The 13,878-nt window shown below is 39.9% G+C and overlaps 1 protein-coding gene across 1 annotated transcript; it reads right to left on the bottom strand.

Moving 5' to 3' along the window:
* Nucleotides 1-8,052: 8,052 nt before the first annotated feature.
* On the bottom strand, nt 8,053-8,517 carry LOC143607560 (uncharacterized). The gene has a single exon (XM_077082961.1). It carries the CDS (start codon nt 8,515-8,517, stop codon nt 8,053-8,055), a length of 465 nt encoding a protein of 154 aa, XP_076939076.1.
* Nucleotides 8,518-13,878: the final 5,361 nt, after the last annotated feature.

Genomic DNA, 13,878 nt, shown 5'->3' on the forward strand with positions numbered 1-13,878 from the left:
TTTTCCGCACCATTTATCATCTTTTTAATTGCTTAATTGTCTAATAAATAATTATTTTAACTTGTTTTGACATGATCTAACAAAGTTATATATCTTTCGTAGGTTGTGGGTTTTAAAGAGAAAAAGAATCGGTCTTTTCAAGACTTAAAGGCCTTTTATGATCAATTTTGGAAGAACCAAGTTAGAGCCCGACCCGAGTCCATTTATGTGAAGCCTTTCATATTTATATATTATTATAACATAAAAAAAACCTAAGCACCTCAACACAAAATTTCCGATCGGCAGCTATCATCAATCAAGAAGAAAAAAAATAATAACCAACTTGTTGTGGTCAAACCTTGCGGCCAGTAGGAGCAGCAAAAGAAGAAAAATAATATTGTTTTGTGGCTGTAATTTTTTATTTAACAGCCAACTAAGTAACGCCGGGTACTCCGTACGCGGCCCCCATTGGCTAAAGGTAGCCCAAGCCGGCCACTAGTCCGGACGAACGGAGCCCCTAGCGGTCCACCTATTGAGGGATTCACCGGATAAAACCCGACCCCCACGCCCGCCAAATGGCACGACAGCGAGGAGCCGGTAAAACCGGGTGAGATCAGGACTCGAACCATGGCAAGTCATGGTCATCCCTCATATTTACCATATAAATTGGTGATAGTGAGGTTTGAACCCCCTACCTCTCACTAGTAAAGTGAGTGCTGTACCATTGAGCCACAACCAATTTATTTATGGCTGAAATTATATAACGCAGGAGCTCACAAGAAAAACAAAAGAAAGAAAAATAAAAAACCCTTTTTTACCATCTTCCGTACGGCAGCTTCTTCAAGGAGAAAGAAAATATTTTTTTGAAGGTTCTTGAGAGCTAAGGAAGAAGAAAGAAGCCAATGTGACTCGGGACAACAGCTAGGGGTCGATTCTTGTCATATAACTCAGCCCCCCAATAGAGAGTATAACACTCATTACTTTGCTTTCTTGTTTATATTCATAACTCTTTTGATTTTGATCTTGAAAGTGAATTGTCTTACAACTGAATTGAGAATTGAATTGTGTATGATCATAATTTATTGTTGGATGATTTTGATTATGTTTTTGGTGATTAATATGATGTTTATTACTCCCTCAATCCCTTTGAAAGTGTCCATATTTCCTTTTTAGTGTATCTCATTTCAAATGTTCATTTTTAAAATTTATTAACTAATTTTCAAGTTTACCCTTACATAAATGCAATCATTCAAACTTTTTAAATTTTGTCTTTTTATATATGTTAAGGGCATTATAGTAATTTGTTAAGAAAAAAATGCAATCATTCAAACTTTCTTAAATTTTGTGTTTTTCAAACTATGACACTTGTTATTGGACGGAGGGAGTTTAAGTTATAGTTGTTGTCCAAAAATCATGCTTGGCTAATTTACTTAGTTCTAACTAGGTGTGATGATTATTGTTCAGTTTTGATGAGTTGAATGGATTGTATGGTTAATATAACTTGAATTGCTATTGAAAGTTTGGTTTAATGATGAATTAGGTTGTGTTTAGTGGCTGCCATATTATTGATAATCTCTCATAATCTCATAATTCGATTAATTAATTTGGTCTTGATTGATAGTTGTATGTTCAAGTCTTTACTTTGTGTTTAGAGTTTGTTTGCGGTAGGTACAACCGTAGGGTTTTGTTGTGATTGTTAATTGATATTTTTAAATGGGTAAACACCTTCTTAGAGATCGAGAAGTGAAAAGAAGTAAAGTCGTCTCATAGCCTTTGCTTGTTAGGATTAGGATTGTGCGACAGTGGGTTCGGTTCTTGTCGGGTTTGGTTTTGTGAGCGGTTAGTTGATCTAGTTTGTGTTAAGCTAAATTGTTCCTCTATCCTTGGTTGTGTAGTATTCATTCCCATTATGGTCGAGTGTCGGTGAGTCCGAGAGGAGAGTCGACATTAGAACACTTTAGCACTCGTTTCCCGGTTTGTTTTTAAAATCATTAAGTTTAAGTTTGGGTTTGTTAGTGAGACCGAGAGATGATATAGCTAGCTTGAGCGAACCTTAGTTATGTCATCTTTAGATACCGGTGTCGTGAGATCATTCAATCCATTTGCTTGTTAGACCGTGAATTTGATTCTTATCTGAGTAGACGTTTTCTCCATTGTCAGTCATAGTCAGTTAAGTTTCATTAAGTGTATCAGTTAGTCCAGTTAAGTAAGTTAATTTAATTAATTTAGTCAAAGTAATTTAAGTCAAGTAGTTTAATTATTAAAAACCAATTAAAAAAATATTATTCTTAGGAAGGTCTTGTCTAGGGTTTAGTAATTTTAGGCGTTTTCACGTGTCCTTGTGTTCGATACTCGGACTTCTTAGGTCTATGCTACCTGTGATCGGTACACTTTCCGGTTGTGTGTGGTGTTATTAAGAATTTTTGTTTTAAAAATTAAAGCTTAGTTGTGAGTCCCGTAGAAAGAAGCACTCATTAGACACACATCAGAATTGCTTTAACCTTAAATAAGATCCAAAAACTAAATGTATATGGATTCAAGTCGGGTTATGAACCATGACAGAAGAGATTCGGTGCGCATGCCCTCCACTGTAAGGAATTGCCGGGATTCAAGTATCGTCATGACTGGGTTAGAGATGTGTTATGGGATGTGCTTAGACGTGTCGGGATCTCAGCCAAGAAAGAGGCACCTGTTAACTTTTTGACTGATCCGCGTGAGGGAAGATCTACCATGCGTCCTGCGGATGTTCTTGTGTTTGGCTGGGCAGGGGGTAAGCATGCGTGTGTTGACCTCACTGGGGTATCCCCGTGGGTGGGGCTGAGAGACAGTGGCTTCGTACCGGGACAGGCGATTTTGAGAGCGGAGTCTAGGAAGGTTGCTAAGCATGAGACATCGTGTTTGGAGAATCAGCACGTGTTCATTCCATTTGCCTTCGACACTTTTGGATCCCTAGCTCCCGAGGCGGTTCGCCTCTTGGAGCGGGTGCAGAAGGTGATCCACAGTGACTCGCAGAGCCCGATGAACCAAGGATTTATATTTAGTAGAATAGGCTTTGCGATTCAAAAGGGGATAGCGGCGCAGCTTGTTGCTCGCTTACCCATTATCCAGATGTAGTTCGGTTTGTGTTATATATAGAAGAGATCGTAAAAAGAATTGCTTTGCGCAGGATATTATCAATGAGAAGCAACCACAACCTACCACTAGTATAGAAAAATTATCGTTTATTGGGAGAGGGGGATATAGGTACGTCTCATAGTTTTTCTTTTGTCCCCTTATGTTTCGTAACTTTTCATATTGTTTCTTAGAGTATGATTAACTTTTAGTTTCATTCCTTTAATGTATTAGTAAAATGTAATATAAGCCTTATGGTTTATTTTGAATTTTAATAAATCATATACTTTAACTATAAGTTTATTTAACTTATGTTTTATGTTTCAGTCTAAATGTTGCAAGTTAACACGCCGCAATACGTGCATGCTTTAACGTTTCTATATCTATTTTTGGTTGGTTTAAAGGCCACATCGCGACGCATTTTGTTATTCATTTTTATGTTTTTCCATGTAAAACATGTGTCGATATCCTTTATGACATAGATAGCTATGTCGGTGTTATCGGGACCGGTATTGGTGTTCGTTCTAATCGTTTTCGATGGATTTAAACTACGTCGCAACGCATATGTATCTTTATTAGTATGTTTCTAATTTGTATTGTTTCTTTTAACCTTTCTAATGTTTAAAAATACAATTAAGTACCTAGAACTTGTATTAGTATAAATCAATTAAAACAAAATAATTTTAGTTTTTATTCTAGTATTTTGTTCAATATATTTTATATCATTTAGTTTTTAATTATTATAATGTTATATGGTATTTAAAATGGTTCAATTGGTATAATCGGTGTGACCAATGAACTTCTCGGACATTTAGTCAATAAATGATTCGTTTTTCAAAACATTGTTATTTGTCTATTTATCTTTGTTAATTATGCTGATTAAAGTAACCCCGTTTGATCATTCAACAGGATTATTAGACAACAAATATAAAAGTTATCATATATTTAATGTTTTATAGTTAAAATAATTTTGGAATAATCCCAATGAATGTTGTGGGTTGAGCACAATTCTTGCTAGATTTTAGATAAAATGTCAAATTGAGTTTTATTAACCTTCAAACTACTTTTAATGTAAATCCTTTGATCCAACAACAATTTTACATTAAGAACAAAACCCATTTAATAGAATTCATTCAAAGATTCATAATTGAAGTCAAAATTCAAAAAGTTTAACTTTTCACTTTATAAAAAAGAAACTTACTATATCATCTATTACGATAAAAGAAAATAACACTCACACATATTGTTTTGTGGTTAAAGCTCACAATTTTTTTCTCTCTAAAATAAAATCTTAATTGACCCTAATATATGTTATAGATCAATAATTATTTATTTTCTTTTTACACAGTATTTATATTATATCTATACATATTAATAAAAATAAATATTTACATATTATTTTACTATATATTCCAAAATACTTTGTGAAATTCAAAAATTAACAACAAACCATATTAGTTAAAGATTGAAAAGAATATAATTACAAATGTTTTCATTAACATATTGTATTATTTATATTGTTAAATATTGTAAGAAAAACAAAACTCGAATATGCTTTCATTTTACCAAACAATTTTTTTAATCATTAAATTATAAATATATGCTTAAAAGTCGATTCATTTTTTTAAATCAGTTCATTTATCTATTGTTGTTGTAAATTGTCATATAAATTTATAAATTATTATTATATGTTTTAAATTTATCCATTTGTGTTTTTCGGTTAATTTAGTAAACTATATATATATATATAGGATGAGTATCATTACAACTGTTAAATTATTTAAGAACTTGAAGGAACCTTGAAAACTAACGTTTTTTTTATAAAAAAAATTGTATGTTAATGTTATTGAGTGTTGTTTTATTATTTTTTATATCTATATTTATGATTACAATTTTGAAAATTAGTTTTTATACATATCGTGTGTTTGTTTTACACTTATGTAAATTTGTTAGTACATAAATTTTACACATATGTAAACTTGTGATTAATATATGTAATCAAAAATTTTTATATAAAATATGATAATACTCTTAAATAATGTTAATATATAAAAAAATTTAAAAAAATGTTTGGTTGTTTAGAGTTCCTAAAAGTTTTAACCTTTTTTAGAGTTCTTATATGATACCAAACCTAATATATATATATATATATATATATATATATATATGTGTGTGTGTGTGTGTGTGTGTGTCTGTGTGTGTGTGTTAAAATGTCGTATATACCAATCACTTTTCATATATAGTTTATCATATTTAATTTCTTGATTTTTTTATCAATGATTGTCTTGGTTTTTTGTGTAACTTAAATTTGATTTTTACAGGTCAAAAGTTAGTAAATAGATTGTTTGGTACAAATTAACTACATTTGTGTCAAAATTTGTTACGGGTCAAAAATGATAAATCCGAGTATTTTAAAAGTTTGAGATTGCAAATAGATTTGTCATCAAATTTTTTTATGAGTTCAAAGTGTTAACTTAAAATGTCAAATGGATGAAAGTAAGAATTTTAAATATGATTCGGGTTTCGAGTTTATTTTTAAGGTTTTTGTTTTTAAAATAATCAAAAGGTTCGGGAGATTTGACAAATTGACGATTTTCGCTTGACTGTTAAAATTTAAGAAAAGATAGCGAAAACTTCTGGCATGGCCTATTAATGATTCTAACTTTTATCAAATTTAAAACATTTGTGTTAACATTAACTTTTCCTTCAATGGTGATTAGAAAGTTATATGAGAAGAGCAAAATATGCAACTGTGCTCAAATGAAGCAAAATGTTCACAAATTTAACATGTTATTTTTTATGTTGTCATTATAGCAAAGTTGAAAAGCCCTCTGAAACTTATCAAAATCTTTTTCATGGTGTAGCCCAGAAAAACATAGTTCTTGAAGAACATCTGTCGTTACAACTTAATGTTCTCCTTTCCTTCAAATTGATAAATATATATATACCAATAAAGGTAACGCTTCTTCTGTATTTAGGTGAGTGGTCAGAACTAATATTGTATGAGAAGTCTTCTTTCCAAAATTGGTTCACAACCAAAATTCTTTCAATTCTACATATTTGATACTGAGAATGAAATTATCAATAGAAGGAGCATTACCGGGTTCGATTTTGCACTACATTTTTTTTATTAAGTTCATTTAGAAAAAAATCGTTTTGTGATTAAAAAAATCAATTTATATACACATAATATAGATACAGCATAGATGTAATATATTTTTCGAATATATTATGTAATTATTTATTTTACTTATAATTGTAGAATTTGAATCATCTCGTGTATTATATGGGCTTTAAAGCTAGTTACACTATATAGCAATTACATTTGATGTATAAACTGATGTATATGTCATATGTGCCCAAATATTATATACAACAAATTCATGCATGACTTTATTAATAGATTTTGTTGTCATGTGTTATCCTAACCAATCATTTTTTTTTAATTCATTTTAATAGTAAAATTATTTTTCTAACATATTTGTTTTCCTCATTTGATGTATAAACTTACGTCCTTGTACCCAAATATTAGACTACTCAAAACCATGTGTGTTTGAGTGCACTTAGTTGAGGTGGAAGACAGTATATCAGGAGTGCAACATTGAGACTATATGCATTTGAAGGTGATGCACTTCATGACCACAGACACACTGAATGCCTTTTTGGTGGGCTACATTGTATTTAAAAGTATTAATTTTTATTTAAATCTTTTAGATAGTTTTTTTTTAACAACTAGTTTTAATAAACAAGTTTTAAGGAATATGTTTTGATCGATGAAACCTCCCTTTCTCTGTTCACATAATATATATCTATCTTGTTTTTGAATACAAGGCAATAAATCAATGATACATACAAATCATATGGAAATAATATATCTCTCTATAATAAGTCTATTACTCCCCCGCAGCCGAAGCGAGAGGAGGCCGAATGTTGAGACTGGAACGAAAGTCTTCAAACAGAGTGCACGATAAGCCCTTGGTGAAGACGTCAGCAATCTGATAAGAGGTAGGGACATGGAGGATACGGACTTGACCTTTCTGAACTTGTTCCCGAACAAAGTGAATATCAAGCTCAATGTGTTTCGTTCGTTGATGTTGAACCGGGTTACCAGATAAGTAGATTGCACTGACGTTATCACAATAAACTAAGGTAGCTCGCGAAAGAGGACGATTTAACTCCAAGAGAAGGTTGCGCAACCAACATATTTCAGCCACGACATTAGCAACACCACGATACTCGGCTTCAGCACTCGAACGAGAGATAGTCGGTTGTCGCTTCGAAGACCAAGAACTCAAGTTATTACCATAATAAACACAATAACCGGATGTAGAACGACGAGTATCCGAGCAACCTGCCCAATCAGCGTCCGTGTATGCTAGAAGAGACGGACCAGTGGAGCTACCCAAAATTAACTCATAATCCACGGAACCAGATATATAACGAACGATGCGTCTAAGAGCATCCCAATGACTTGTCATTGGAGCGTGCATGTGCATGCATACCTGCTGAACTGCATAACTGATGTCGGGTCGGCTGAAAGTAAGATACTGAAGAGCACCGGCCATGCTACGGTATAGCGTCTGGTCGGAAAACGGTGTACCAGTTGAGGCCCTTAGTTTCCCATTTGTGTCAACTGGTGTAGCTACGGGCTGTTGCATACGCCTGATCGGGTCGCGGCCCAAGAATTCCGTTTCCAGATTGTCTAGCAGAATGTGGGTTGGGCCTTGGAGCAGTTGGGTAAGGACATGGTGGAATGGGCTAGTTGGGTTGTTGTTGCAAATGTGGAGGCCATTGTTGGGCCTGAGGAGCCCAATACGTTTGATGAGTCTGCCACTGTTGAAGATTGTGATTTCCAGGACCATGGAAGCTTTGTTGATGACCACGTCCACGTCCATAGAAAGAACGACCACGACCACGACCACCGCGAGATTGGGCGCCACCGCGCCCGGGTCCCCGATCAAATTATTCACCACGATATTCAGGGGAAGAGGTGTGGTGCGTGTCAGGTTTGTTAGCCGCTGCATGAAGAGAAGTCCCAGCGGCAGCCGCGGCTCCAGCGGCTTGAACCGATTTTCTTGTTTCTTCTCGGATTACACTTGAACTAGCAGCATAAAATGAGGGTAAAGGGTGTGTGTTTTGTAGTAACATACCGATCCCTTCGTATTGCTCGTTTAAGCCGGTGATGAGTTGGAGAACAAGATCATCATCAGAAACCGGAGCGTCAACGTTTGCGAGCTGATCAGCGAGAACTTTAAGCTCTTGACAGTAAGCACTCATATTTGGAAAATTGTCAAGTCGGGTAGTTGCGAACTTGTTTTTGAGATGAATGGCTTGAGAGGCTTTATTGTCGGTGAAGATATCACCAAGTGCTTTCCAAGCGGCGTAAGCCGTTGTATGTTTCTTCAAAATTGTGTTCAAGAGATCCATAGAAATCGTTCCATTGTAGAACTATGGAATCGATGCATTGCTATGAATCGGTAGCAAGTGGTGGTGAAGGAGTCTTAGGGTCGGCATCTTTGCTGGAGGATGTTGCCAATACCGGTGGCGTAGTATGGATGAGATGATCATAGACGAGATTCGCCTTGCAATGAATGGTAAAGAGTTCCGTGTATAGGCCGGATTCCATCTCCAAAGTTACGGGGATGAAGGTTTACGACAGGATGGAGTTTAGAGTCCATGGTTAATAAAATAGAGAACATGAAGAGGAAGATGTATTATGGTGGAGGGATGGATCGAGAAACAGGGAGCCGGCCAAGGGAAGGAGGCATATGATACCATTAAGGAATATGTTTTGATCGATGAAACCCCCCTTTCTCTATTCACATAATATATATCTCTATAATAAGTCTATTAAAGTTTCTTGACCCCGCGACGTTGCAGCGTGCAAGAGCATTTCGTCGTTGATCTCCAAACTGTCTTAGACCGTCATTTAATTTGAAAATGTTGGGTGCAGGCATGTTTTATAGCAGTCAATAATTGTTTAAAATAGGACATTACACCGGTTCTGTTTATACAGAGGAAGACAACTTAAAAGAAAACAAAAACAGAGGCAAAGTTACACCTACTAAGGTATTTGTGCAAAGTTTGAACATGTTGTATACATAGTATAATTATCATTGGTGCTTGTTGATGTTACAGCATGTTTTGACTCCTGTGATTCGGCGTGTACCCGTACATTTGGCGATTGAGCACTTGGTGTAGTACCACGGATGGACAGCTGGAAACTCCGTTCTTATAACCGAGCATATGAAAAGTGTCTTGTCTTCTGCTATAATCAACCTGAATGAGAATAAATTAACAAACTGTTTGCATGAAAATCAAATAACAGTCTGAAGATACACTATATATAATTAATTACCAATCAAATAAACGGGGAAATGATGATGATCGGTTGCTTTAATTTGATGCGTACTGATATTCAAAAATCTTTTGTACCCTTACAGTTTCGAAAACTTAGAAAAAACCAAATGTTGTCTGAAGAAACACTAGGTGAACCCTGGGCAGATTATAGATAATCTGGGGGTTAAGTAATGTTTCCCACGAGGATGAGGTCCAGCAGAGAAGGTTGTTCTTCAGGGGACCTGCAAAACAGACACCGTAAGCTCATCACTGAGAAGGGGGGGTTCCTCCTTGTGACCACCCTCCGGCGTGAGAATCAGACTAGATTGCTCTGAATATAAGTGTATATTAAGAGATTGCTAGATAAGATTGAGATATCAGATGATGTCCTTACCATTCCAAGGTGTTGGAGTATTTATAGCCGAAGGTAGGTTTCCTAGAAGGTACAGCCGGCTGAATAGTATTCCTGTTCCACCAACAGTGGATTATGCACAGGCCATGCTGGTTGGTGGATAGACTACGGCCGACAGTAATAAGGTCGGCTGTACACTGTTCCTTTACTACCGGCTGCGCACTGTTCCACCAACTGTAGGCTGCGCACGTCCCATCGTAAGGGTTGGTGAGTAGGCAGCGGCTAATAGTGACAAACAGTACTAGAGGGTGCTCCTCCTCGTACTGTTGTCGGTGAGCTGTCACCTTGTGATTGGTTCATGGGTTGTTCTGGTCAAATCGTCTGTTCTGCCCATACCTTAGTAGGTATAGTACAAAAGATCTTCCAGAAGCATACGGACTGGCTCATTTAGGCGGGAGTATTCCCGCCTTGCTCATTCCTTCATGTGACTACTGAAGTAGCTAGTGCCTTGTGCGTGTAGCCTTGCTGTTAGTGCGGGTAGCCTTCCCTGATGGCTTGTATCCGCAACTGCGGGAACAGGCGGGGTACTTCACCATTGAGAGGCTTTCCCTGCGGGTACAGCTGGCGTACTGCGCGTAAGGTTCTTTGAGCATGGTGGGTCCTGCGGGAGCAGTTGGTCGTTGCGCAGATGTCCCTGTTCAAGGTGAGTTGCGGGTCCAACTGGGCTCTGCTGGGACCTACCTCTTCAAGTCCCCCCAGTCCAATGTTCTTCTCATGAATTATTAATAAGTGAGGTGAACTTTTGGACTTAGCAAGGGGTTTTGAAAAGGGTTTAGTTTTTAGGTTTTCCGTGGTGATTCTTCCCGCGGTTTTCCTGATGTCACGCAGAAATTCCCGACTTTTCTGCTTGATCTTTGGGTATGAAGCGGGTAGGTTTGTAACCTCGCAAGTCAGGAGCGTTGAGTCCCACTTGTGTGGATTCTCCATGGGGTTTTGGTAGTTTTCAACATACTGATCAACTATGCTAAAACCACCAATTCCATCTTGGAGTTTCAAACAATATAGTTCTCGACGTTCCCGTTATGCGGGGATGTTATTCCCGTTTCCGCAGGCATGGCCCAGAAGATCCTTCTTGGTTTGAATTCCCTGCAGAGTGCTAAGTATGTGAAGGGTTTTGCCTTGACACTGTACCCGCACTCGTCTTATGGTTACTTTACTTCCAAGGTATTCCTGGCGTCAATTCCCTGCGGGTGCTAAGTATGTGAAGGGTTTTGCCTTGACACTGTACCCGCACCCGTCTTATGGTTACTTGGTTGCCAAGGTATTCCTGGCGTCAATTCCCTGCGGGTGCTAAGTATGTGAAGGGTTTTGCCTTGACACTGTACCCGCACCCGTCTTATGGTTACTTGGTTGCCAAGGTAAGGGGTATTTTCCCGCTTACTTTTGAATCTTTTTGAATTTTGAAATTCGAAGAGTTGGTGAAAGGATAAGAACAGTCCAAACCTCTGAAACGTCGTGCGACGGTTTCTTCTGACTGTGTCAGGACGTGCAGAAAGTTATGGTAACGTGACAGTACTTGGTCATTCCAGTCGCCTTTTCAGGCACGTGGGCCCGTTTTTTCGGGCGCGTGGCCGCGAAATTAATGGTATGCGTCTTTTCAACAGCTGTTGCCAGCTTGCTTTTTGCCACGTGTCATAGTTTCATTGCACCTTCGATTTCTCTCTCCTCCGCATTAAATTCATCGCATTAATTGCGATTAGTATATAAAGGGGGAGAGGGTTCTTTGTAATTCACACTTTCACTTTTCTCTTCATCTTCCGAACGATTTCCGGTGAATACTCAACTTTTCAGTCGAGCCTTTTCTCGAAATCGTTTTCTTTCATCTGCAAGATGTCGTCTCGTGATCTCGAGTCTACAGCCGACGACAAGAGTATTGCTGGCGAGTGCCAGTGTGCTTTGCCTGTCGATCTGTACCAGTACATCGTCAGGAAGTTCATGCTCGAGTCTCTCGAGCCTGAGTTTCCTGAACCCCATCAGACCGTGTACGATGCCCCCAGAGGCAAGATCGGGGTATATGCTGCATTCTTTGTTTATGGGAATCTTAGGTTCCCATTGACAAAGTTTGTTTACCGTGTCCTGGAGAGGCACGGTGTGCACCTGACCGAGGTGCACCCGATGGCGATTGCCAAGATCCGGCACTTCGAGTGGGTGTGCCGGATTCTGGGCATTGAGCCCTATGTTGACCGCCTGATGACCTTCTACACTTGGAGGTGCATCCAGGGGTGGTATACATTGATAACCCGGATTAAGGGTTTAAAGATCTGCGCAACCGAGCGCAATCTTCGCTCGTGGAAGCGGGAGTTCTTCTACATATCCGCTCGCGCCATCCCCCTTGCCATGAAATTCAAGAACGGGCAAGCACTTCCCAGCCTTCACGCCTCCAACTACGAGGAGGCGGAATGGTTTTCGAATATATCCCGAGTCCATTCTCCGGTTTACCGGTTTGCGGAGTCCGGGATGGTGATGCTGGGGATGAGCCGGGTGTGGAAGGAGGCGGATGCGCGAAAGATTCCGATCGTCCTCGAATACGGTTCGAACTCTGTTCCTTACGGTATGCTTTGTTTCTTTTTGTTGATTCTGAATTTCTTCTAACTTTTTTCCTGTTTATTTCAGAGGGGAACGACTTGCAGTCGCTCCTGAACCCGCGGGAGGCTGACGGTCCCGCACGGATGGGTACTCGCGCTCTAGATGAGAACGAGTTGCCCATCCTAGAACAAACGGCGGATCGGTTCGTGGAGGTCTACCCGCTAGGCCATGAGATCCTGAGCGCCAGGCGGCCAGGTAAGGCGCTATTCAACCCTCGACCCCTCAATGTTGAAACCTCTGCTGGAATTCCTCTAATCGTATGTTCTGATGAGGAATCCGCAGATGGTCCTCCGTTGGTGGGGAAGAAGAAGGCTGCCGGCGGGAAGGGGAAGGGGAAGGTGGCCTCCACTGCCGATCCGGTGCCTCGGTCTGATTCGAAGACCGAGAGCGAAGAGGTGGCGGGGAATCCCGGTGGTGATAAGACCACCGCTCCGGAGGCTGCGACTGTCACCTCCGAAGAGCCCAAGAAGACGACGGTGATCGGCGCAAAGAGGCCGGCTCCATCGGGTTCGTCCCCGCCTCTCCATACCTTTAGGCTCAAGAAAACCCGTAAGTACAAACTTCCTTTCTTTAACTTCATAGCTTTATCATTAACACTTATCTTCTTTACGCAGGCGTGGATGTTGACGCATTCCAGGGTGGAGCGCAGAGGAGTACCTCTCCGCCAATGACGGTAGGCTTGGTCAGCCTACCTGAGGCGACGACCCAGGCGCCTGCGCCTGCTTCCGCTGGTTCAGTTGCTCACTCCTTTGAGCCGACTGTTCCAGCTGTGATGACGTCACCGCCGGCTGTGAGTGCTTTTTTTACAGCATCTTTCACCGAGCCGGCGGTTACTATTGCTGCGGATTCCGCAGCGGCGACCGCGGCGGCCGCTACCATGCCTCCTCCGTCATCGGGAACGACGGCCGATCCTTCAGGTATGCATGGGGCGTATCGCCAAACTCTGCCACCTTCACATCTGCCTGACCTCTTGGTTGGATTTCCCTTGGGTTCAGGTGATGGGTTCGGCGGCTATCGGCCTGTTATTGACCCTACAGGTGCGTAGGGTTCTTTTGGCCTATTTAAAATTTTTCAATCATCTTTTCCTAACTGCTCTTTGTTTTTTGCAGTGTCGGATTCCAATGAAGTGTATGTTCCACGATGGAACATTCGCCGAGGAACAACCCTTCGCACCCCTGTGGAGTGCGTGGAGTGGGCTCGTCACGCTGCTCCTAGTGGTGCGTTGGGGGAAGCCATGGCTAGCTACCAGGAGGGTAGGCTAAGCAATGAGCTTCGGGTTCTCCTGGCCCGGATGCAGCCGCGCGTCGAGCTGCTTTGTCGTGAAAACGACAAGTTAAAAGCAGCTCGCATTCAGGAAGTAGCTCAGGCGCGGGCTGTCCGGGAGGAGAATAGGAGGCTCTCCGCCGCGGCTGCGGAGAAGGAGAAGGCGTTCAAGGCCCTTGAAGTTGAGG

The sequence above is a fragment of the Bidens hawaiensis genome, unplaced genomic scaffold (genome assembly GCF_021521415.1).
Source record: "Bidens hawaiensis isolate Kalapana, Puna unplaced genomic scaffold, B.hawaiensis_p1.1 tig00083546_1, whole genome shotgun sequence".
Lineage (NCBI taxonomy): Eukaryota > Viridiplantae > Streptophyta > Magnoliopsida > Asterales > Asteraceae > Bidens > Bidens hawaiensis.

What these genes read in the sequence shown, in the direction of transcription:
- LOC143607560 (XM_077082961.1), bottom strand. Translation starts at nt 8,517, where the DNA reads ATGGATCTCTTGAACACAATTTTGAAGAAACATACAACGGCTTACGCC.